General features: G+C 36.5%; 1 protein-coding gene across 4 annotated transcripts in view; it reads right to left on the reverse strand.

The window, feature by feature from the left end:
• Nucleotides 1-23,956, reverse strand: part of PAMR1 (peptidase domain containing associated with muscle regeneration 1) — a 1,499,432-nt gene that overhangs the window by 582,243 nt on the left and 893,233 nt on the right. For all 4 annotated transcript variants that reach the window (XM_044082656.1, XM_044082657.1, XM_044082655.1 and 1 more), the window contains one exon: nucleotides 10,686-10,814. In XM_044082656.1, coding sequence (XP_043938591.1) covers nucleotides 10,686-10,814 — 129 coding nt within the window. The remainder of the gene's footprint in view (nucleotides 1-10,685; nucleotides 10,815-23,956) is intronic.

Consider the following 23,956-nt stretch of genomic DNA (forward strand, 5'->3'; position numbering starts at 1 on the left):
GATTTGTGAAGATTCTGAATAGACAAAGTGCTTTATATATATTAAATTATAAAAACAGTAATCTGTAAAAATAATCAAAAGATACTTATATTTTGTAGCTCAGTTGCGGTCAAACAACTTCTCCAGCTTGCACTGTGTGCAAAGACAAAGACCAGAACAACAACTTTTTTTTTTTACAAGAACACAAAAGAACCAGCCCCCACTAGCCAAGAGACAATTACACAGAGTAAATGTTTCAGTTTATACAATAGCCTAAGACAGAAAAGCACTACAGAGTCAAATGAAATTTTTTAAACAGATAAGGATTTGTGAAGATTCTGAATAGACAAAGTGCTTTATATATATTAAATTATAAAAACAGTAATCTGTAAAATAATCAAAAGATACTTATATTTTGTAGCTCAGTTGCGGTCAAACAACTTCTCCAGCTTGCACTGTGTGCAAAGACAAAGACCAGAACAACAACTTTTTTTTTACAAGAACACAAAAGAACCAGCCCCCACTAGCCAAGAGACAATTACACAGAGTAAATGTTTCAGTTTATACAATAGCCTAAGACAGAAAAGCACTACAGAGTCAAATGAAATTTTTTAAACAGATAAGGATTTGTGAAGATTCTGAATAGACAAAGTGCTTTATATATATTAAATTATAAAAACAGTAATCTGTAAAAATAATCAAAAGATACTTATATTTTGTAGCTCAGTTATGTCAAACAACTTCTCCAGCTTGCACTGTGTGCAAAGACAAAGACCAGAACAACAACAAATTTTTTATAAATACAAGAACACAAAAGAACCAGCCCCCACTAGCCAAGAGACAATTACACAGAGTAAATGTTTCAGTTTATACAATAGCCTAAGACAGAAAAGCACTACAGAGTCAAATGAAATTTTTAAACAGATAAGGATTTGTGAAGATTCTGAATAGACAAAGTGCTTTATATATATTAAATTATAAAAACAGTAATCTGTAAAAATAATCAAAAGATACTTATATTTTGTAGCTCAGTTGCGGTCAAACAACTTCTCCAGCTTGCACTGTGTGCAAAGACAAAGACCAGAACAACAACTTTTTTTTTACAAGAACACAAAAGAACCAGCCCCCACTAGCCAAGAGACAATTACACAGAGTAAATGTTTCAGTTTATACAATAGCCTAAGACAGAAAAGCACTACAGAGTCAAATGAAATTTTTTAAACAGATAAGGATTTGTGAAGATTCTGAACAAAGTGCTTTATATATATTAAATTATAAAAACAGTAATCTGTAAAAATAATCAAAAGATACTTATATTTTGTAGCTCAGTTGCGGTCAAACAACTTCTCCAGCTTGCACTGTGTGCAAAGACAAAGACCAGAACAACAACTTTTTTTTTTTACAAGAACACAAAAGAACCAGCCCCCACTAGCCAAGAGACAATTACACAGAGTAAATGTTTCAGTTTATACAATAGCCTAAGACAGAAAAGCACTACAGAGTCAAATGAAATTTTTTAAACAGATAAGGATTTGTGAAGATTCTGAATAGACAAAGTGCTTTATATATATTAAATTATAAAACAGTAATCTGTAAAAATAATCAAAAGATACTTATATTTTGTAGCTCAGTTGCGGTCAAACAACTTCTCCAGCTTGCACTGTGTGCAAAGACAAAGACCAGAACAACAACTTTTACAAGAACACAAAAGAACCAGCCCCCACTAGCCAAGAGACAATTACACAGAGTAAATGTTTCAGTTTATACAATAGCCTAAGACAGAAAAGCACTACAGAGTCAAATGAAATTTTTTAAACAGATAAGGATTTGTGAAGATTCTGAATAGACAAAGTGCTTTATATATATATTGAATTATAAAAACAGTAATCTGTAAAAATAATCAAAAGATACTTATATTTTGTAGCTCAGTTGCAGTCAAACAACTTCTCCAGCTTGCACTGTGTGCAAAGACAAAGACCAGAACAACAACTTTTTTTTTTACAAGAACACAAAAGAACCAGCCCCCACTAGCCAAGAGACAATTACACAGAGTAAATGTTTCAGTTTATACAATAGCCTAAGACAGAAAAGCACTACAGAGTCAAATGAAATTTTTTAAACAGATAAGGATTTGTGAAGATTCTGAACAGACAAAGTGCTTTATATATATTAAATTATAAAAACAGTAATCTGTAAAAATAATCAAAAGATACTTATATTTTGTAGCTCAGTCAAACAACTTCTCCAGCTTGCACTGTGTGCAAAGACAAAGACCAGAACAACAACTTTTTTTTTTACAAGAACACAAAAGAACCAGCCCCCACTAGCCAAGAGACAATTACACAGAGTAAATGTTTCAGTTTATACAATAGCCTAAGACAGAAAAGCACTACAGAGTCAAATGAAATTTTTTAAACAGATAAGGATTTGTGAAGATTCTGAATAGACAAAGTGCTTTATATATATTAAATTATAAAAACAGTAATCTGTAAAAATAATCAAAAGATACTTATATTTTGTAGCTCAGTTGCAGTCAAACAACTTCTCCAGCTTGCACTGTGTGCAAAGACAAAGACCAGAACCGTTATCTCCTTATTAATGGATAATGTTTTCACCACATGCCATTCTTTAAAAGTTATGCTATACTTAAAGAACTTTCTGTATTTTATTATTAAAAGCAACTAAAAATTCATTTCCAACATGCATGGATCTATACTTGTCAGGCAATAACCTAATGATTTTTTTTCTTCTCTCAATCAGCTTATCTGCCTGGCATCTGCTATCTAAGCTGTCTACACATATTACTCGACTTGCAATTAGTACCTGTGTTAATAAACACATCTCTGTTGTACTATGTCAGGATGTCAATCTGAATTGTATATTACATATTTTTTTTTTTTTATTTTTAGGCATTGTTATATTGCTTGTATGTAACAATGCTAAATAAATTTCTCAAACATATTACTACTGCAGTCTCTAAATACTGTACTTTTTCCTTGTAAATATTCACGTTGTATATTCTCTTTCTCTGTTTTTAATTACTTTCCTGGAGCTTTTCTCCTCGGGTCTCTGCTGAAAAAGGGCTCTCTGGGCCCAGTTGAACTAACCTGGTTAACAAATGTAAAAATAAATAAATAAATAAAATGCTTGCCATGTAACATCTTTCTTTATAGCATCATGAAATATGCAAATTGCCTTTGAAATTGAAGAAGAAAAAAAAAATTCTGGCTCTGAAATTTTTTTTTCAAAGTGAGCTACAGCAATCAATGACTACTATTCAGTCCTAGTATTGGGGAAAAAAGTTTTTAACGTAATTTCCATGTAAAGAAGCAATCTTCCAAAAAGTAGTTTTAACAAAGAAATTCTTAAAGTTAGAAAATTTTAAGTCACTTAGTTAACACAAAGTTTTGGGAGTGGTGGTGAGGGTGAGGGCAGGGAACAGCTCCTACTACAACCACATTTTTAACTGTTTAATTTGACAGGTAATTGAAGATTCAAGGATTTACTACAACCAATGTTATCACCTCAATGAAAAAGGGAATTTTGATGCATTTTACATGTCATTACTCAGTTTGTTGATTTTCAGTAGCCAATTATTTCCTATTGGTGTTCATGCTACCATTGTTCACACTGCATTCTCCAAATCATTAGCCATTCCTACACCCCCACTGACTAGAAAAAAATATTCAAGTGAATACTCGGGGTTTTGATATTACACTACTGTTATCATATGGAAGTTGTGAAAAGTTGTTTGGTTTGCACATCTTTGACAACACAGTTTCGTCAAACCAGTGGAATGATGTAGTTTGGCAGCATACAGATATTTAGTGGCTGCAAATAAACAGATCTTCATCTTTCAACATGAAACAGGAGGCTGGATGTGTTCTGCACTACCCCTCCATAAAAACAGGGTAACTGTTTAACAATACCAAGCTGTCAGCATTAGAGTGCTATGCTACATTCCATGATGTGGTCACAGTTATCAGTTTATCACAGTGTTACTGCAGACAGAGCAATTTAATTTTAATAAGTGCTGAGTGGTTTCTGTGGTATTCGCTATACAGTTCCCTGCTCCAAGGTTATGCTGTACTGTTCTCCACCTAGGTGGTCAGCTGACAGTTCAGTGCAGGTGATTAAAGCTGACTTGTTAATTAGCTTCATTGTGTTCTCTAACTTTCCATTTCTTTGGTCTGTATTTGCCTGCTGTATGACTGAACAAGCCACTTAACCATACAGTTATTCAATGTAACCCCCGGAAAAGAGCCACATGTGCCTAGTGGCTTTACTTGGTTGCCACACTAGTGGGTTTACTAAGTTATCACACTGACATAATACTCACAATCACATAAGGCTGTAGAATTAGGCTGTTTATATTACTGCTGCTTTTTGGATGTTGTATCTATTCGTAGGGGCCTTTTATGTTATAGCAGTACTAGAAGGTCCAGTATCCATTGCATCTTGGCTTAAAGAATTGACAAAATGCATATTTTTTGTGTAACATACCTGCCTCACAATTTCTGTATTTCTTTGCTTCTGCTCTCATTTGCTTACTATTTAAACGAATAATTGTTACCTTCATTAGTATCAATGCACAGGGAAACTAAAAGACATTCTACCTGTAATGAAATTAAGACGTTATTTTCTAAATGGATAGTAAAAAAGAGATGGTGCTTGAAGAGAGAGTGCACAGCTGTGAAGACAGTGCTTTGTAAGGTGTTTAATACTACTACCTGTACTTTTAGTGATAATCATAATAACAACAACAACAACACTTATATAGCTAGATAGTTAGTATGCACACAGGAAACAAAACGTGAACTAGCCTAAGATCCTGCTGTGTGATTTAGGTATGTGAGTGAAGGCCAGTTACCAATATAAATGAAAATGGTGCATTACACACGTTTACCTTACAGAAGGAGGGACTTATACTCCATTAGTTATGCCTGACTGTTACAACAGGCACCATTCTGGTTGGGACATTACACACGTTTACCTTACAGAAGGAGGGCCTTATACTCCATTAGTTATGCCTGACTGTTACAACAGGCACCATTCTGGTTGGGACATTACACACGTTTACCTTACAGAAGGAGGGCCTTATACTCCATTAGTTATGCCTGACTGTTACAACAGGCACCATTCTGGTAGGCACTCGTGATTCAATAACTGATGCTTCGTCTGCACTTGAATATCATTTCTACATAATTAGTGGTTTCTGTGTTCGTCTCTGCATGTCAACCTGGTTGAAATGTGCTGTTATAGACTCTCAGATGCTGTGCAACTTATGCACCCATTAAAAGTTCAAGGATCACAACTGTGAAAGAGGGAATATATACATTAATTCTGAGACTGTGGTATATCACCGTCATCTCCCTCCTCCAAGGTACAGCAGTCTTACAGTAAATATGTATGTAAAGAACAGTACTGTAAGGGAAGCAGCCCTCACCACAGGCTGAATGTAGGTGAATCTCCTTGTGCAAACACAATTTAGTTTGGCACTATTTTTTTAATTCACTGTTTTTGTCACAATTGCACTTTTAGTTTCAAAGTGTTGAGACTTGCAGAATTTGGTCTCATACTCCATGGAAGTCGGAGGAATGCAGAGTATTACATTTTGTACAAGTCCCACCTTTTTCAAGTTTTTTGCAACCATGGAGGCAATACATTTAGAGAGTGGGGATAAGGGGTACAATCCCCATGTTGGAGTGAACAGGGGGCTGGTCCCTGCAAAAACATTTTTTTCCCCTTTAAATAAAAAATTTTAATGTGAATTTTTGGTCGCACATTATTGTAAGGAATACATGTACTGTTTGTGATTTTTTTGAGATGTGATTTCACTTATACTAAAGTAATCATTATGGACTCATTCAGTTGTTCCTCCTGCTATCCCAATTTCAATCATCATCCCATGCCTTTCTTTGACTGTACTCTTGGACTGTAACACCTATCACGGGAAATCAGTTTGCGAGATTTTCTATGGAGATGCACTCCCTCATATCCTAACTAAATGCAGACTCCTTCATTTGGCTGCAATGTTCCCATTCACTTACTGGTTTTCATTTACAAATGTATCCCCTCGTATGTCTCTGTAATTACTTTGCACACCCAAATCCTGTGTCATCCATCCCTGCATTCTCTTTTCCATGGAACATAGTCACATTCCTCTATGTCTTTCCTCACACAAAACCTATCTAATACCCTCCCCAAGACTATGTTATTTGACTTTTTCTACATCTTTTCAATTAGGTTTGGTGTCTACAGAAATGGAGAACAAGGACTGATCTTAGAAGTGCTCTTTAAGGGGAGGGGTCACATGCCTGTCTCTCTCACCATTGTACTACACTCTAGTATTTTGCTGGGGAGAATATGGTTTGAGTCATGCAAGTCCAAGACTTGATTAACTGAAGCAGGATATTCAAATCTTATTTAGTCTCATACTGTAGCTACACTTATGTAAGACTGCAGCATTTTTTGGGAATTAAGTTTTTCACTTACCATCAAGGTTGATCAATCCTTGATGTAGCATATCTAAAGTGGTGGTGAGAAAGACAGAAGAAGATTCATCCTTCATCAAAAAAATGCTTACATACATAATCAACGTAGAAATCAACAGTTTGATTTCTGAAGAAAATTTTATATGTTGTAATTTTTTCATTCATTTAGAAGCTAGGAAGCCATTTTGTGGGCCCTAGTTATTTACCTCTTATACTGTTCCTAGTGCTCTACACATGCTGTAAATGTCTTCTCTCAGTCCATGTCTTACCTGGTCTTTGCTTTGAATACCCTACTACATTTCCCAGGATGCAGGGGTACCTTCTTAGGATTAAACATCAGCTTCCATTTCTCTGACCATGCACCAGCCTACTAAAATTATTTTATAAATTGACACAAATATCTCCCTGCAGTTGCCCAACCTTGGTGTCATGAGTAGAGATTTATTCCATTCTCCATACCGAGTGTTATTTTAAACTCACATTCATTAAATGATACAAAGCCCAGGACCAGTCCATGCGCACATCACTACTCACCCACCTCAGATTTAACAGCTAATATTTGTCACCAGCCTCTGCATCTCTTCCAACCATTTCACTTCACATCTATAAATCACTCCTCCCCCCAGCACTAATTTCTTGTCTTTTTTTCTATCAAACCAGAGTGTGGCATGAAATGAAAAGCTTTGCTGAAGTCTAAAATGTAAAATTAGAAGAAGTCCAAATGAACAATGATTTGTTTCCTTCCTTAATTCCTTTGCTTGAGCTCTTTGCATGTCCATATTAAGCAGCCTCCTTTTTTGGAATTTATTTCTCTGACCCAAACACTGGCAGCAAAGATCTCTGGCTGACTATTTTCACTGATGATTGTAAACTGGGTATAATAGTCAGATTAACCACGGATACTAATATCCCTCAAATGGAATCAACTTCCGAATCATCAAAAATGGTTCAAACTAAATGCAAAGAAATACAGTATCTTCACTTTTGAAGACAACACATTATTGCCATATACTATATCAATGACTCCCCACTTCCCAGTCAGTCTGTGATCAGGAAATGGGTCAATGCATCCCTCTCCTTTGATCACTATGTAGTAACTGTAGTCAAAAAATCTCTCCATATCTCATAATTAATCACAAATGGCATCTCATCTAAGGTCAAGAAAGGTATTGTTCCCCCTGTACTATGCCCTAGTTAGACCCATCACAGAATATAATGCAACCATTAGCATGCATCTCACTAGACAGATCAAAAACTCAAAACAGCGGTTCCTGTCACAAAGGATCTTGAACCTCAGAAATCCATGCACTGTCTGTGACACAGGCGCTTGATGGGAGATGTGTGACACTGGTGCTTGATGGGCAACCTTTGCCTTCTGTTCCAAGCCCTCAGTGACCCTATTATCCATGACCTTCTCTTTCTTAGTATATCAAATAGTTCAGCCCTCACTAGAACAAGATATCTCAATTTAATTAGGTAAAAAACAAAAGTAAATGGACAGACAGGTTCATAACCCAGCAGCTCCCCTTGCCCTAGAATAGACACCGATTGCTTGTCAAGTAGTGTGACTCAATGCAGACCTTTAAATATAGCTTAGACAACTGGATGGGTGCCCAAAGGTATACCATGGGTTGTACAGGCCTTGTCCTGCTTGAAAAGGTTGGTAGAGATGGAGTGCTGCTATTGGCAAGGCATACATGACCTCTGGTTAAACAGACTTATATTTCCTATTACTCCTGTGATTCCAAAATGTCATTCCTGATCACATGCTTATTGTTCCCTTTTCTTTCTTGTAGGTTTTGCTGAGCTTGTATCCTTTTCATCATAATCTCTAAGCCATATACTTACATATTCCATTAAGCCACAGAAATCTCCTATAAGTTTGTATTTTTCCTAATATACAGTCCCATTTCCATTTCTTTCCCTACTGCAACTTTAAAACTTTTAAACAGCAAGTTTATCTCACTGATTATTCATTTAGTTTCAACCTTGTCATCCCAGACTTGCAACATCCCCAAAAGTATACCTTTAAAGTCGTACAATTTTATTTTTCTTTAACATTATGTCTCTGACTTGGGCAGCCACGGTGGTGCAGCGGTTAGCATTGTCGCCTCACAGTAAGAGGCTCTCCGGTTTGATCCTCGGCTGGGGTGCCTTCTGTGTGGAGTCTGCATGTCCTCCCTGTGGTCACGTGGGTTTCCTCCGGGTGCTCCGGTTTCCTCCCACATCCCAAAGACATGCTGCAGGTGGATTGGACACTCTAAATTGGCCCTAGGTGTGAGTGTGTGCATGTGTGTGCCTTCCGTGGAAGGTTGGGCACCGGGCTGGCAACTCAACACTGTAAAAACTCCACTGCCAATCATGAGCGGACATGTGATCCGTTGTGGTGACCCCTAACCGGGAAAAAGCCGAAAGAAGAAGAATTATGTGTCTGACTTGATAGTTGCATCTCCTTGTGGTCTCATCTTCACCGTCTGTTCTCCTTGGCTATGTTTAATACATTTGTCTTATGTCCTTTTTTCCTTAAAGCCTACCTAAGTATGTCATAGTATTATTTTATTCTCTTTACTCACTTTGGAGATTAGTGTGCTACAACAGGCTTGAGGAACAGTGAGGTCACAGGTAATGATTACCTTGTTTTTCCTTCCTGTAATTTCATACCTTTATATTTACTTCATCATCTCCTTCTCTCTTTATATTTAGAGACCTAGAAATCATATATACCCACTAGCTTTCCAATTTTACATATTAGAATCTAGCTACCCAGACGTAGGTACTACATTATTTTTTTTCTTGCTGTTCCTCATAATGCCACATTTTATGGTGTTTGTAAATATTGTTGCTCCCTTTGTTCCCTCTTTCTCAGCTCTTGTTTTCTAAAAATCCTGTATTCTGAGCTTAGGTTCCTTTTTTATCATTAGATCTAGTGTGCTCTTTTTTAAGTTGAAGTGGATTTCTTATGTAAATATGTTTTTTGGTCACACATGGTTGTGCACTACAGACTGTAGCAGTACATTTGCTTACTGTAAAATTAGTATTCTCTCTCTGAAATCACAACATCCCAGGGAAAGAGAAACTGCTGTTTCTATTTTTCTTTTTTTAACTAACAGTTTACTCAGTGGTGAAGGGCTTACATCATGTGCTCGCTGTTTGTTTGTTCATTGCCCCTTACAAAGGCAAGGGTTGGTGAGTGGCATCCAGCTGTCTGTCACACTATGACAAAGTGTTTTTTTTTTTTTTTTTTTATTATGTCCTACCCAGATGTCCCTTCCACAGTGTATGACCTGGAAAGATATCACTGACAGAACTGCACATAATGCTTTAATGTGTGTGCTTCACTATGAATTCATGCTCACTGCAAATTACCTGGCCTCCATGACAGATTATAAGCAAGCACAAAAGCCAAGCCCCTTCCCTTGAAAGCAGTGCTGGAATGTAATCAGTCCACTAGCAGCTTATCGGGCTGGGTAGTTTGCCTCCTACACTCTAAATACTGATTAAATGAGAGATAAGCTGGGGTGACAATGGCAAATTTGTGTTTGCGTCATTAGTTGTAGTCATTGTCGAATAAGCTACATTTGAATGACCAGTTTAAGAAAAGCTGATAAAAAGGTGGCAAAGATAAGTGAACATATAGGTTATATTTTACTAATTAGAAAGAGCAAAATTAAATTTATAGCCAGGTTGAATTAGCAGAATTTTGTCCATGTTTGAAATCAGATTTATAAAAAGAAATTAGAGCAACTAATGCAATATAGAACAAAAAACTGCTTAATGATACATGACCGGCAAAATCAGCTTTATCAGGAAAGACTGAAAGAGCTCTGAATGGTTCACTGCGATGTGGCAAGAAAAAGAACGGATACGTCTGAAACACACAAGTAAGTCAAAAGACTTGTAAAGAATGATGTCGGGACTTTTTCAGTTTAAAGGTGAGGGAATGGGATATGCATATTAAAGTTTCCTGGAATGCATTTTATGGGAAATTTTACCAAATAGTATGTCAGAAAGAAGGTAGTGGGTATCTGGAAAATAATCAAAGTGTTGGTACAATTTAAAAATTTATACAAACTAATGCCAAAAATTAGATAAGTATAATGTAGCTTAGAAATGAATAACAGATTAATTTCTATGGAGTCTGGGCATCTGTCCTTTTGGTCCAGCATGTTTACAATACCCGTTATGCCTTAATCATCAGTTATTTATGCTTACCCATGCAGTCTCCTCTGAACCATCCAGCCCGACATTCAGAACAATATGACCCTTTTACATAGAAGTCATCCAGTGAAGCTCCCCATGTCCCATTATGGCATGCCTTGCAGTTTTCAAAAACAGAGCAACCTAAAAAAAATAAAGAAATGAATGTCAACCAGCAGGAGAACAACAATAAAATAAAACACACAAGACCACAAATGCTGCTGATATATCAATGCAGCCATGTTTGTCAAAACTCTGAATAAAAATATTAGTAGTAGAAACAGATATCACAAACAGAAGCAGAAGAAACTTAAACACACGTTTTAGTACAGTCACAAGTGTGATTGATATTCAGTGTGTGTGTGTGTGTGTGTGTGTGTGTGTTGTCTTTCGGCTTTTCCCGGTTAGGGGTCGCTACAGCGGAACTCCAGTCTGATAATGATTGGTAGTTGATTTTTACGTGCCGAGTTACCAGCTCTGATGCACAACCTTCAACGAAGGTACGCCCATTCACGCGTGATTGATATTCAGTAATGACTTAAATTGTGCAAAGTAATAATTAATGTAAAACTGTACTACTGAATATAAGGAACTCTCAACCTTATCAGGAACACCATCATAAAAAGCATGATTATTTTTTCCACTATTTTCCAATACCCAGTTTAGCTGCACAGTATCATAGCAAGGACTGCAGAAAACTGTTCATAATAGGAATACACCTGTAATGTCTAATAGACTAGTGGAATAAGAAGTGTTTATTTTCAGAAGAGGGGATCAGTCATAGTTATTTTTAAAGATGGTGTGAAAATAATCGATTCATTCTCTGATAAGAAAGCTAACGAGAAAATGCACTTTGAGCCGTGCTATTTCAGATTTCCTAAGCAGGGTAGTTTAAGAGCATTACATTTAAATGGCATACCTATTTTAATGTAGTCTGGAATCTAAAAGGCCAAATCCACTATGTTTGAAAGAATTCCTATGGGATTCATGGTAAAGATAATGTCGTTTTTTCTTTTCTAAAATATATCCTATTATTGGGTATTTGACTAAAATCTGCTTTTGTTCTAGATTAAAATACAGTCTCAAGCATAAATTCCTGCAAAACAATAATTCTGAGGATTTCAAAAAAAGAGAAAGAGACAACAATAGGCTGAGCATTTTGGGGATATGAGGGACTTGATGTAAATAGGTTTCACATGTATGCAGCTTTCTGTCCTTACCTTTCTTATGCACTGTAGAATGATCAGTATTAACAACATATACCTTCACCTAGGGATCCATGACCGATTCTGCATTATTTAGAATCACGTCCAGAATTCTGTCCTTTCAAGTACAGTTCTGGACTAGCTGGCTGAAGCCCTCATGGTCAAAGACGTCAGTCATCTCCCACTCTTTTTCTCCCTTGGAGCTTAGAAATCTCCCATCTTCTTCTTCTGAAAGATTTGGATTTCCAAAGAATGTATCCCTCCTTCTTCTACCTTACTGTTCTATTCTTTCTTCCATTACCTTATTCTCCTCTCGTGATATGACTGGAGGTACTTACACTGTACACATGTGCACCTACCTCCACATTAACATCCCGAAAGACCTCTCAATGGTCCCTGTTTTGGAACATTCCTATTTGCAGGGCTGATTTACTCATGGACACGATGTTCCTATTTTTGTAGGTATGTCACTATTTTTAGGCCTGATTTACCCTTTCACACAATTGTCTGAATCCCCCTCATCACAAGTGACTTTTGAAGCTCAGTAGTACCCAAAAATAAAAAAAAACACTACATTCCCAACATACAAGTGGCATCAGTAATTTGAAGAAACAGGGCATACATCTTACATCTCTTTTCCTGAGAAGCAAAAATAAATGACCTTGTGTGGTAGAATTTTCCAATAAAGTTCATTACATTCTATAATTTATACACTCTCTTTCCTTATCTGCTTATATTTCCTTATGTGCTTATATTTTCCATTATTTTTGTTACTCTCCATTTTTTTGAACATGTGTTTTTGAGTGGTACCCCACATTCCTACTGGAGGCAGGAAGAGTTATGTGTTGTTTGGTATTCAAATTTTATGCTAAGTAGATGTCCAGATTTTTGGCTAGCTATAATACATAGTTTTCAAAGGCCTTTGTTCCTACTTAGAATGCCTGCATGGTGAGGAGTATGTCTTCAAGACCTTTTTATATTTACCCTTTCCCCTTCTTTGATTCATTCCTGTGGTGGTGCTCTTCCTGTTCTCTGAGGAGATCAACTGACTTGAATGGTAAGGAAGTAAATAAATGTTATGATGTCAGCATTCTATCACTGCACTTGCACCAACTTCTATTCTGAAACCATATAACCAACTGCATAATCATAATGGAAGGTATAGGTGTGATTAAAACATTATTATAAATGACTGGCCATTAATCAACATTGTAAATCTGAGCATATACCAATAGGAAAAATTTCCGGTCGCCTGGGCTTTCTTCCATTAATACATGCCATAAAAAATTAATTTTTCTTACTCTTAAAAAAAAAATAAACTTAGAAAACTGGAGACTTGAAACCAATGAGAGAGATGAGACAGGCAAAAATAAATGGATAATCAGGTATGCTATGCCAAACTAGAGAAATGTACCCGATTATCCTTTCCTTTTCTCTGTCCCATCTCTCCCTTACATTTAAAGTCTCTCGGTATCTTTTTTCTTAATTAAAAAAAAAAAAAAGCAATGGAGATTTTCATTTCCCCAATGCTTCCTATATACAGCAGCCCTCACACAGCACTGATGCACTGTGTATGTATGGGAACGAAAGTCACATATGCATGTGCAGTACATCAAACAAAGCAGCAGGATATCCGAGGAAATTGGAAGAACACCTCAGAGCTGTCATACAAAGGCATTATTTAAGAAAAGTAAGTCATTTTTCCTTAAATAATGACATTGTATAATAGCAATAACTGACTCTATGGTGTAGTTTATTGAAGATTTATAAATGATTGTCTTTGTTTAATCACTCAGGCTTCACCCTTGTGATTAAACCACACCAATATGCCACACCAACATCATTGGTTATTGCTATAATCAGCAGGTTGCTACTTTTCTAACTAGAACTAGCAAAGAGTGGCAATCAGTAGATTTGGTAATAAATGTAAATATAATTGCTGAAGACATAAAAAACAAAAAAACAAAAAAAAAATACTAAGCAACTAAACATTCAGCTTCCACTCTATTGCATTTGGGCAAGTGCTCACACACACTAAACTCAGTCAACATCTATGAATTCTATGAACTTCTGTGTGCATCGGGCATTCTCACCCTACCCTCGCTTATTAAAATACTACACCATCAACTTCAAGGTAGGACTTACTTACAGCATGATCTGGTTAGGACAAGGGTTCACAAATATCCATGTCTCACTGAATCCATCTCAGACTCCTTTATCAGATCCAACAAACACACCTGACATATACTTAAACATTTTCAAACACATACTGCATCTTCCCACTCCAGATGCCCACTTCAAGGAATCATCAAACACATGTTGCAAGCATACATACCACAAAGGCACTTACAATTCAGTCCTCTACAGACAACCCTACCTTAACCATGCACTGCATTGTTCTGATCACACTTATTTTAACCCCTAACTGCATACACACCCACTCCAAATTTATAATCCACATATCACACTAATGGTCGTTCACTGAAATCGTAGCAAGCACAAGCACACAACACACACACAGTCGCTCACAGCTAACAAACTCCAACGCACAGCATAATTTCAACCAGTCACTTCAAGCCTTACCTGCAAAATACTTAAAAAACATATTTACCTACACATTCATGAAATTCATTGACAAGCTTCTGCCTGGATATACATTGCTGTTGTAGACTTCATTACCTAGTAACAAATGCTTACTTAGAAGAGAAGACATCCACCACAGGACTGCACATACATACACCTTCCTGACAAACACATATTTTCTGTAAGTACATACACACTTTTTTGATGAGAGTAAGCATGCAGTAAGAAGAAATCAATGAAATGGCACTGATCGACAGTGACTATGTTAATAAGAATGACACTATTATCAGCAGAGTCAGATCACAAAGACACCTTATGATTTGGGATTCAAGATAAAAACCTGTACGTCCTTATATATAATATGGCATAACAGGGAAAACAGAAAGTGATAAGGGAACAAAGAAAGCATAGGGCGGTACAGTGGTATAGCGGTTAGCATTGTCACCTCACAAGAGGTTCTCCAGTTTGATTCTTGGCTGGGGTGCTTTCTGTGCGGAGTCTGCATGTCCTTCCTTCATTCAAGTGGGTTTCATCCAGGTACTCCGGTTTCCTTCCACATTCTGAAGACATGCAGTATGTGGATTGGACACTCTAAATTGGCCCTAGGTGGTGAGTGTGTGCCTCTGAGCAGGGCTGGGCCTTGGGCTAGTGACCTTGATCCCATAAACCAGTAACTGCTACAGAAACAATGAGCACTGGAAGGTGATCATTTACTGTGTACCACATGGTGCGTAAATGAGAAAGAGAAAGAGAGTCAGTGACTGATATGATGGCAATAGTTTTACTGTTTTCTGGGTGGAAGCCATGTTGGGTGGATGTTAATAGGTGTTCTAGTAGGTGATACTAGAAGAGTTGCTTATGAACATATCTTTTAAGCATTTTTGAGAGAGGCAATAATATTGCAATAGGCTGAAAGTTAGAAATATCAGTCAATATCCACCTTAAAAAAGGGGGATAATCAGGATTTTTTCCATAGTTAGGTTACATACGATTCAGATATTGATCTATTGATAAGGACAGAAACTGGGTATGCTATAGCATCAGCAGCTATCTTCATGTATTCAAGTGGGAGGTTGTCAACTGCAGTGGAGCAAGGTTTTAGTCTAAATAGAGGATTTTTATCAGTGATATGGAGACAAATTCTAAGTGGAAGTTGCCAGCAATGGATATAGAGGATAAATTAGGTTCAGATGGAGATACTGGGGGCAGAGTAAAGGAAATAGTGGTGTGTATGGTGAATGAAGAATGCTGGTTTTGGTCTAAGCTGTTGTTTGGTGAGTTACTAGGATAGGGTGTTACTGAGGGGGTGGCAGAAGCACTGGATGGACTGAAGAATTTTTAGTTACGGAGGTAATGCTTTCTATGAAGTAGGTATTGAATAAAGTTGCACTTTCTAGTGGAGAGCTATTATGAGAAGGTTTGAACTTCTTGTTTGATCCCAGATTTAACAAGTTACATATTGATGAGTATTTTTGATGGCCATTTTTTGTTGAAGTTGTAGATGGCTATAATATTGTTTTTTAATGTAAGCTAACTTACTTTTAACTCAGACTTCACAATTCTCTGCACAGTTGCAGGTTATAAGGAGTTTTAAGTTTAAAACATTCTTTCTAAGCTTGGTCTCTGTTAGACCCTCATGATCAAACCCCACCAACCCTGGGTAAATCTCCAAGCAATATCCACAGCTAGTTATGGGTTACTGCTTAATAATGCAACTTTTAGCATGAAATTGTCAAAACATATAACTTGGCTTGGGATACCGATGAGATACCTAAATAAAAAGCTTGATGCCCTCAAGATCCTTAGTTATCTAGACAGACTGGCAGCCCTCTTCCTGTATCAGTCTGTTATAGACTGCCCCGCTTATCTGTAGCTAACCTTTCGAACCATGAGATGCTTCAACCTTTGGCCGCCTAGTGCTTCACAGAAAAAATGATTCCTCAAATACCCAGTTAGAGGAAACAAACATTTATCAAAAGATACACAAGACATATTGTTATGACAAATTTATATCCCAATGTATTCCCTACCTCTGGAACAAACTTTTTATACATGCCAGATGCAATAATACCTTTGACACCTTCAGGGTTCATCAAGACAATTGGATTTTCAACCTCATATCCTGCCAGCATCTATTATGTGTTAATTTCTCAAGGATGAATGGAATTTTTGAATATGTTTTTTTGGGGTGGCTTGTAATTGTCTATCAATTCATTACCTAAAACTTACCTGAGAACCTAAGAACCCATGGCTGATCACATACTCATATGCTCAAATTTCTTGTTCTGCATTTCTCTTTGTATTTTAGGTTTTATTATTTCTAGAAGGGACCTTAACCTGTACTTTAGGAACAAAATTGCTGGCACTGAATTAATATTTAGTTTGCATGGACTGTAACTGAAAATGAAAAAGAAAACTGCCTGCCCATTGTAGCAACAGTATGTAAAGCAGATGCATAGCTTCAAAAACCTTTTGTCATTTTGCTGATATTTTGTTTTATGTAGGTTTTGAAATCTTATTCAGTAAACTGTGGTCTGTTTAACAATGATTCTATTCAAAGACTGTATCACTCAGTCGTATACTTGAGTTAAAAAAGGTGACAATAGAAAGCTCAGCAAAACAACTAAAGAGAAAAAAAGTAAAAGATCCTTAACACAAGTTCCCTGCATCCCTATATAAGGATATAATATGGATGGTGCAGTGGTTTGCATTGTCACCTTACAGCAAGAGGTTCTCTAGTTCAATTCTCAATCGGGGTGCCTTCTGTATGGAACTTGCATGTTCTCCATGCATCCGTGTGGGTTTTGTCCTGGTGCTCCAGTTTCCTCCCACATTACAAAGACATGCATCTGGAGTGTTTCTCCCCAGGACTCTGCTGAAAATTGGCTCGTTCCAAGTTGGACTTTCCCAGTAAACAAATGTTAAATAAAAAAATATCCCCAGTTCCTATAGCTTACATATTCTTATTCTAAGATTAAACAACCTCAGTCAAAAGGTCATAGCCTCTTTCTGATGCCCAAGTATAGATCAGTGGTGATCTTTCCATGCTCGGAATTGTGAATCAGACTAAATCATCAAGCAGCATTCAAGTCCTCAATCTTCCTAAGGTAATACGTGCTGGAAGAAAATCCTTTGAAAACAGCAGTCCTTAATCAAAATATCATCCTGTGACCCAAAAGATCTGAGTGTCACAGACTGTCTCATTGCTGAATCTCTGGCAGTCATAAACATTAGCCTCATTAATAATTTAATTAAGCAACTTGGGAAGCTGCCTGCTACTGCTGCCAATAGCCTGAAGTTGTTCCAAAGTCACATGGAAAGCATGGAGTACTTATTGTATAGGGCTCTATAATAAATCTATTTTTGGAGCTTGATAATAGCTAGCTAAAGATATATATATATATATATATATATATATATATATATACATATTTATACACACATACACACATGCAGCAGAGTACACACATTGCCTAATACTTTCTGAAATTGCACATGGACAATTTCAGCATCCCAAGCTGACCTGCTGCTGTGATTCAGTATTGGTGTGTTGCTTCTATTAAATGAAAAACACACCTGGTCACAAAGTGTCATAGACCTGTCCTTATCCACAGGCTGGGTACTTTATGAACCCTGTCTTCACAAGTCAGTATGGTCTATTTTACCTTGCCCTTTGCCACAGGTATGTTTTACATCTAAAACTGAGTTTTGTGAATCTGGCTCAGAATTTGAGCATGGCACTATTATTTTCCATGGTAGCTCTGGCCACTTGAAGTGCGCATGAATAATAAGAGCAGACTACAGGAATGACCCAGAAAAACAATGGGGAGTTGAAGCCAGGGAAACTAATAATGCTTGATACGTTACATGTTAGGCTATCTCATATCTAATACACCCGCTTTCTTTAGTCTTAAACTTGGCTGCCAGCACCTAACCATGATGCAAGGGTAAAAGTAAGTCCCCCACCCGCATGTATAATGGCCAGCATCCTAGTATATTAACTTGCAATGAATTATCATGCTTGCCCACACATTAGAATTCCTTGACATCCAAACAACTGACCCTTTCTAGCTGCAAATTTTTGGTAAAGTGAGTCATTACCTCATGTCCATCTTTTTGTAATGTTGCTTACACTTTGGATAGATTAAAAAATATCTGGTTTGTTGTACAGAATTGTGCACTGACTGTACAGGTAAGGATAATGTGATTTGTAGTAATGAAGCCAGGTTTCAACAACTTAAATTATAGATAGAGTATATTAAGTTGCCCTGGCTTCACATTTTTCTATTTTTTTTTTATAAAGTTGTGGCCATTTAGATGTGCAATACAGGTGCGTTTGCTATATTTTATTCTGAAAAGTAAATGCTGTTGAAGAAATAAAAAAGATATGTGGGTTTGGGGTTGCTTCAGTACATCTCTCAGTAAGGCGCTGAAGGACAGAGAGTAATAACTGTGAAGCTGAGAGAAGTGTAAGATGGGACTATAGAACAGTGGTAAAATAGCAGGATGGGTGACCCTTTACGGCTTTGACGGGTGAGACAAGAGTAAAGGATGAGTGTAATGGATGGTGTGCGTGACAGTGAGGAAATAAGGAAGTAGGCTGTGCATCCTGAAAGTTTCTGCATTCGTCAGTTAACATCATTAATATTCTCAAAAAATATCTTTTTTCACAACTTTTTCCAAGAGTTTAACAACTCTCTTAAATTTCTAAAAAAAGAACATGCTCTGTTTTCTGTTCCTCCACACAAAATAAACACATTCAGCTTCATATGGCATTTCCCCTTTACCAGTGACTTATTTATTACCACTCTCTATATGAAATCCTGGCACACTACAGCCTTAGTGCACCACTTTTTCTTACTTCAATGGATTTTTTTGTCACTTCTTCTGTTAAAATTCACCATTGAATTACATAACAAAATTGTTTTATCACGATATTAAACCGCATCTATAACATCAATTTTCATTTTCTGTGCTAGCATTTTTTCCTGATAATTTTTAATTTCTTCATTTATATAATCGTTATGTCTTTTTCTTATTCTCATTATTCCCAATATTTTGTACTCATATTTAAACATTTTCACTAATAATTTCTCATTCTGTTCATATAACTACTTTAATACTCTATACGTGGTATAAACTATCAGAATAAATAACTGGATTTAGTAACCCCTAGTCCCCCTTCATCTCCACTCATATACAACACACCACTTTTCACTGGGTTTAATCCTGAACCTCATATGAAACGGAATACTAATTGCACAATTTCTTTTTTATATTTTTTTATGGGATCATATAAACATTTGACATGTATGCTGTTTTTCCAATTAAAACAGAATTCACCAGATAAGCCTTTTTCTTGAATGCTAACCTATACGTTTTCCACATAAGACATACTTCTTTCATTTCTTCTATCAAACCCTCCCATTGCTTCATAACTATATAATTTTAACAAATGTTAACAAAGATACTCCATGCATTGAAAAATGCACCCTTCCAATTTTCAGATCAGCCAAACCCTTACTTTTATCTTCATTCAAAATCATTCCCATTTCCATTAAGCATTCATTCAGAAAAAGTAACACATCCCTCATCAATGTTTTAGTCTTAGTAACAACAGCTATATTATCTGCATAAGTCAAAACCACTAGGATCACCCTTTTCTTTTCCATCACATATCTAGCATCTTTCATTTTATAAGCTACTTAACTAACTCTTGCTTTCATTATGAGTGCAAACAATATTCCAGTCATGGGACATCCATATCTTATGCCAGAATTCATTTATATTTCTTTACTCAGCCATCTGTTCATGAACGCTGTCATTCTACAATTTTGATAAGCTGACTTACACAGTCACCTAATTCTATTCCCTGTTCCATAATTTTCCATGTCATCCCACAAAGCATCATGTCCTACTGTATCAGCTGTCCTACTAATGTCACATACCATAAATTTCACATCTCCCCTTTTACTTATACCATCCACAATATTTTGCAATACCAATAATAATTCCTGGCATCTCTTCTCCTTTCTACCATATATATACTTTCTGCCATAATGTTCTTTATCCTTCCATTCTCCTCTGCATTATTCTCATAAAAATTATAATCTGTATTACTTAATGTGATAGTTCTCCATTTTTTTATTTCATTCTTTTCATCTTTCTTCCATACGCACTTCAATATCCCAATACATAACTCTTCATAAATAAACCCTTCTTTCAACCATTCATTCAAAATATTTACAAATTACTCTCTTTGCCAGTCCCTTAATTTCTTGTACATTTCATACCGTATACCATCTGGACCTGATACCGAATCTGCATTTACTTTCATGAGTACATCATACAGTTCACTAATAGTATTTTTATTTTTTTCAAATTATTCCTTAATTTTCTCATCTTTTTTTTCTTTAATACCGCGGTGGTACAGCAGTAGCGTTGTTACCTCACAGCAAGAGGTTCTCCCGTTCGATTCTTGGCTTGACTTGGGAGTGCCTTCTGTGTGGAGTCTGCATGTCATCCCCGCGGATGGGTAGCGTTCGAAAGACATGTGTGTGTAAATTGGCGTGACTTCGTTGAAGGTTGGGCGTTGAGCTGGCTCCTCAACGTTTCATAAAAATCTACTGCCAATCATTAGCGGACCGGAGTTCTGCTGTGGCGACCCCTTACTGGGAAAAAGCCGAAAGACTTTCCATTCTCTATTATTTTCTTTCTTTTTACTCTTATACACATTTTCCATATGCTGTATTGCAATACTCATAATTTGTTCGTGTTTTTTTTACCTCTCTTTTGCATTTTTAATTTTGCTCATTATACCACCGCAGTCAGCTTAAACACTAATGACTTATTTTTTCTTGATTTCTTTTATATATTTCCTGTTCCATATCAAAATACTCTGTTGTATTCATCGCTAAATTCTCCAGTGCATTCCTATACATCTTTCCATATTTCACTTTCTCTTCTTTTCTTACATCATCCTGCCACCGAAGAAAATAAAACAAAAAAAAACATATTTATACTTCTTTTTAAATTCAATCCACCATTCAGACCAATTTTGTAAACATCCTTCATGGTTATATGGTCCCTCTGTATTGCAACCCTTCTCTCTCCAAATCCATCCCATAATTTCTCATTTACTCATTGTTATCCTGTTTCCTGTTTTAAGGTAATCACTTTCTTCCACCACCTCCATCCATATTGCTAACTGATCCAAAAATGGCTCTACTGTATAACCATCTGCTACATCTATAGTACAAAATACACTTCAGATCCAGTTGTCACTCTTCTACAAGTCCACTGACTTTTATTCCACACAGCTAACACCACATTTTACCACATTTTGTATTTTTTTAACATTGTTCCCTGTCTTTTTCCATTTTCCCTTTAAATCACAACTAAACTCCCCTACAGTAATAATTTCAGTGTTAACCATCACATAATCTACAATTTGATTAAACATATTCTCTCTTTCTTTGCCATTTTTATATGCATTTAATGTTATAATTCTGTAACATATTCTATTCACCTCACATCCACAGCAGTAAAACTTACCAACATTACATCTAATATTTTTATTGTTTTTATTATACAATACAGCCACTCCAGAACAGCATTCAGTTCGTAAATTCTGTATTATTTTTCAAACCCACCTTTTCTGTTTTCAGTCTTTCTTCACTTGCCAGGAATCTTACATCCTCTATAAGAATAGTACATACATCACATTTAGCACACCATTCCAGTATCCTATTCTTCTTGCAATATTAATTATACTATTACACTCCACAAAATATGTCAATTATTTCTTCTTTCTTATCCAAACAACAAACCTTTTTTTTCCTTTTTAATAAAGTTAACAGTACCCTTTGTTTTTCCAACAACATCAGCATCAGCATAGGATTTTCCAGAGTAGATCCCACCTGTAACCTTATGTCCATCCAACTCATGACTCATTTCCTTTCGGCCAAACTCACTGTTCATTATGAAAACATTTTCCATCACATCTGACCAAGAAATATCAGGCTCTCCTCCAAGGTCATCTTTGTTGAGTAAACCAACCAGTTTTTCACTTGTCAAACTTCCAGAAGCAATTTCAGTGATAACAACTTCTTCAAAATGCTGAGTTTTAAAGTCATCTAGATGCTATTTGTACAAGCCACTCACTTTTCAACAGTATTTTGTCTGACTGATATTATCACAGTATTATCACCCACAGAACTAGCCTGTTCTCCTTCCATTACAGTACAGCTTCTTCTGGCTGCCATCACTCCAGGAACAGAAGCAGGAAGTGCAGCAGCAAAAATGTTTCCTCTCACAAAAAATAATTAGGGGAAGTTCCTCAGTGCCCCAGATATATTTCCCCTTATCAATTTGAATGCTACCTCAGGTCCCTGCTGGAAAGGGGCCATTGAGTTAGTGGCACTAATCTGGTCAACAAAGTATAAATAAATAAATCAACAATTTACCTGAAAACGCTGGCAATACAGAATGCCAACAACGAAATAACCTACACGAAAACACCGGAAAAAAAAAGTTCAAAAACACAAAACTTCACATGCCTGACAAACCAAAATCCCGACAAAAAACAAAGCAAATACCTTTCCCAAAAAGTACACACACAACACAATCACACCAAAAAACTTACAAACCTACACTAAACCTTACAAACACGACTATCTATGCACTAACCTTAACCCAAACCCTAACCCTAAGGTCTGTCTCTATCGCACACTTACCTTACCCGCACCCTAACCCTAACTCACTTAATCCGCCCCTAACCCTCAAGTCCATCACTATCGCACACTTACCTTACCCGCACCCTAACCCTAACTCACTTAACCCACCCCTAAACCTAAAGTCCGTCACTATCACACACTTACCTTACCCACACCCTGATCCTAACATCTGTCCCTATCCAACACTTACCTTAACATGTCAGTGTTCTCAGCGTCGGGATACTCAACTGTCGGTCTTCTCCGCTGTCGATCTTCCGGTGTCGGTATTCTCGTTGTCGGCATTTTCAGGTAGACCCATATATATATATATATATATATATATATATATATATATATATATATATATATATATATATACAAACACACACATACACATTTCTATTAAATAATACATACATCACATAAATGCATGCACACATTTTATATTATGCAACATGATAGTAAGTACCCACAACACATTTTTCATTAAATGTACTTTTTTTAATAAAACTTCCAGTAATTTGTTGCACAAGGTAGCACTCCCACCCATTAAAATGAAGAATTGTAATGTGGGGGTAACATCTTGGTGCACCTTTTAATGTTGCAGCATAACCACAATTGGCGCTCTACTTCAATTCCAGATGGGATGTCTTGAATGCAAAGTGCACGTGTTCTTATTGTGTCCATGCTATCTTGAGTTGGGTCCTTCCTCAGATATCAGAAAGACATGTAGTTGGTGATTTGGAAGTTCTCCAACCTGTACAAAACTGAACATGCTGAGTGT

This window comes from Protopterus annectens, chromosome 9.part0, assembly GCF_019279795.1.
Source record: "Protopterus annectens isolate FY-2018-M chromosome 9.part0, PAN1.0, whole genome shotgun sequence".
Taxonomy (NCBI): domain Eukaryota; kingdom Metazoa; phylum Chordata; order Ceratodontiformes; family Protopteridae; genus Protopterus; species Protopterus annectens.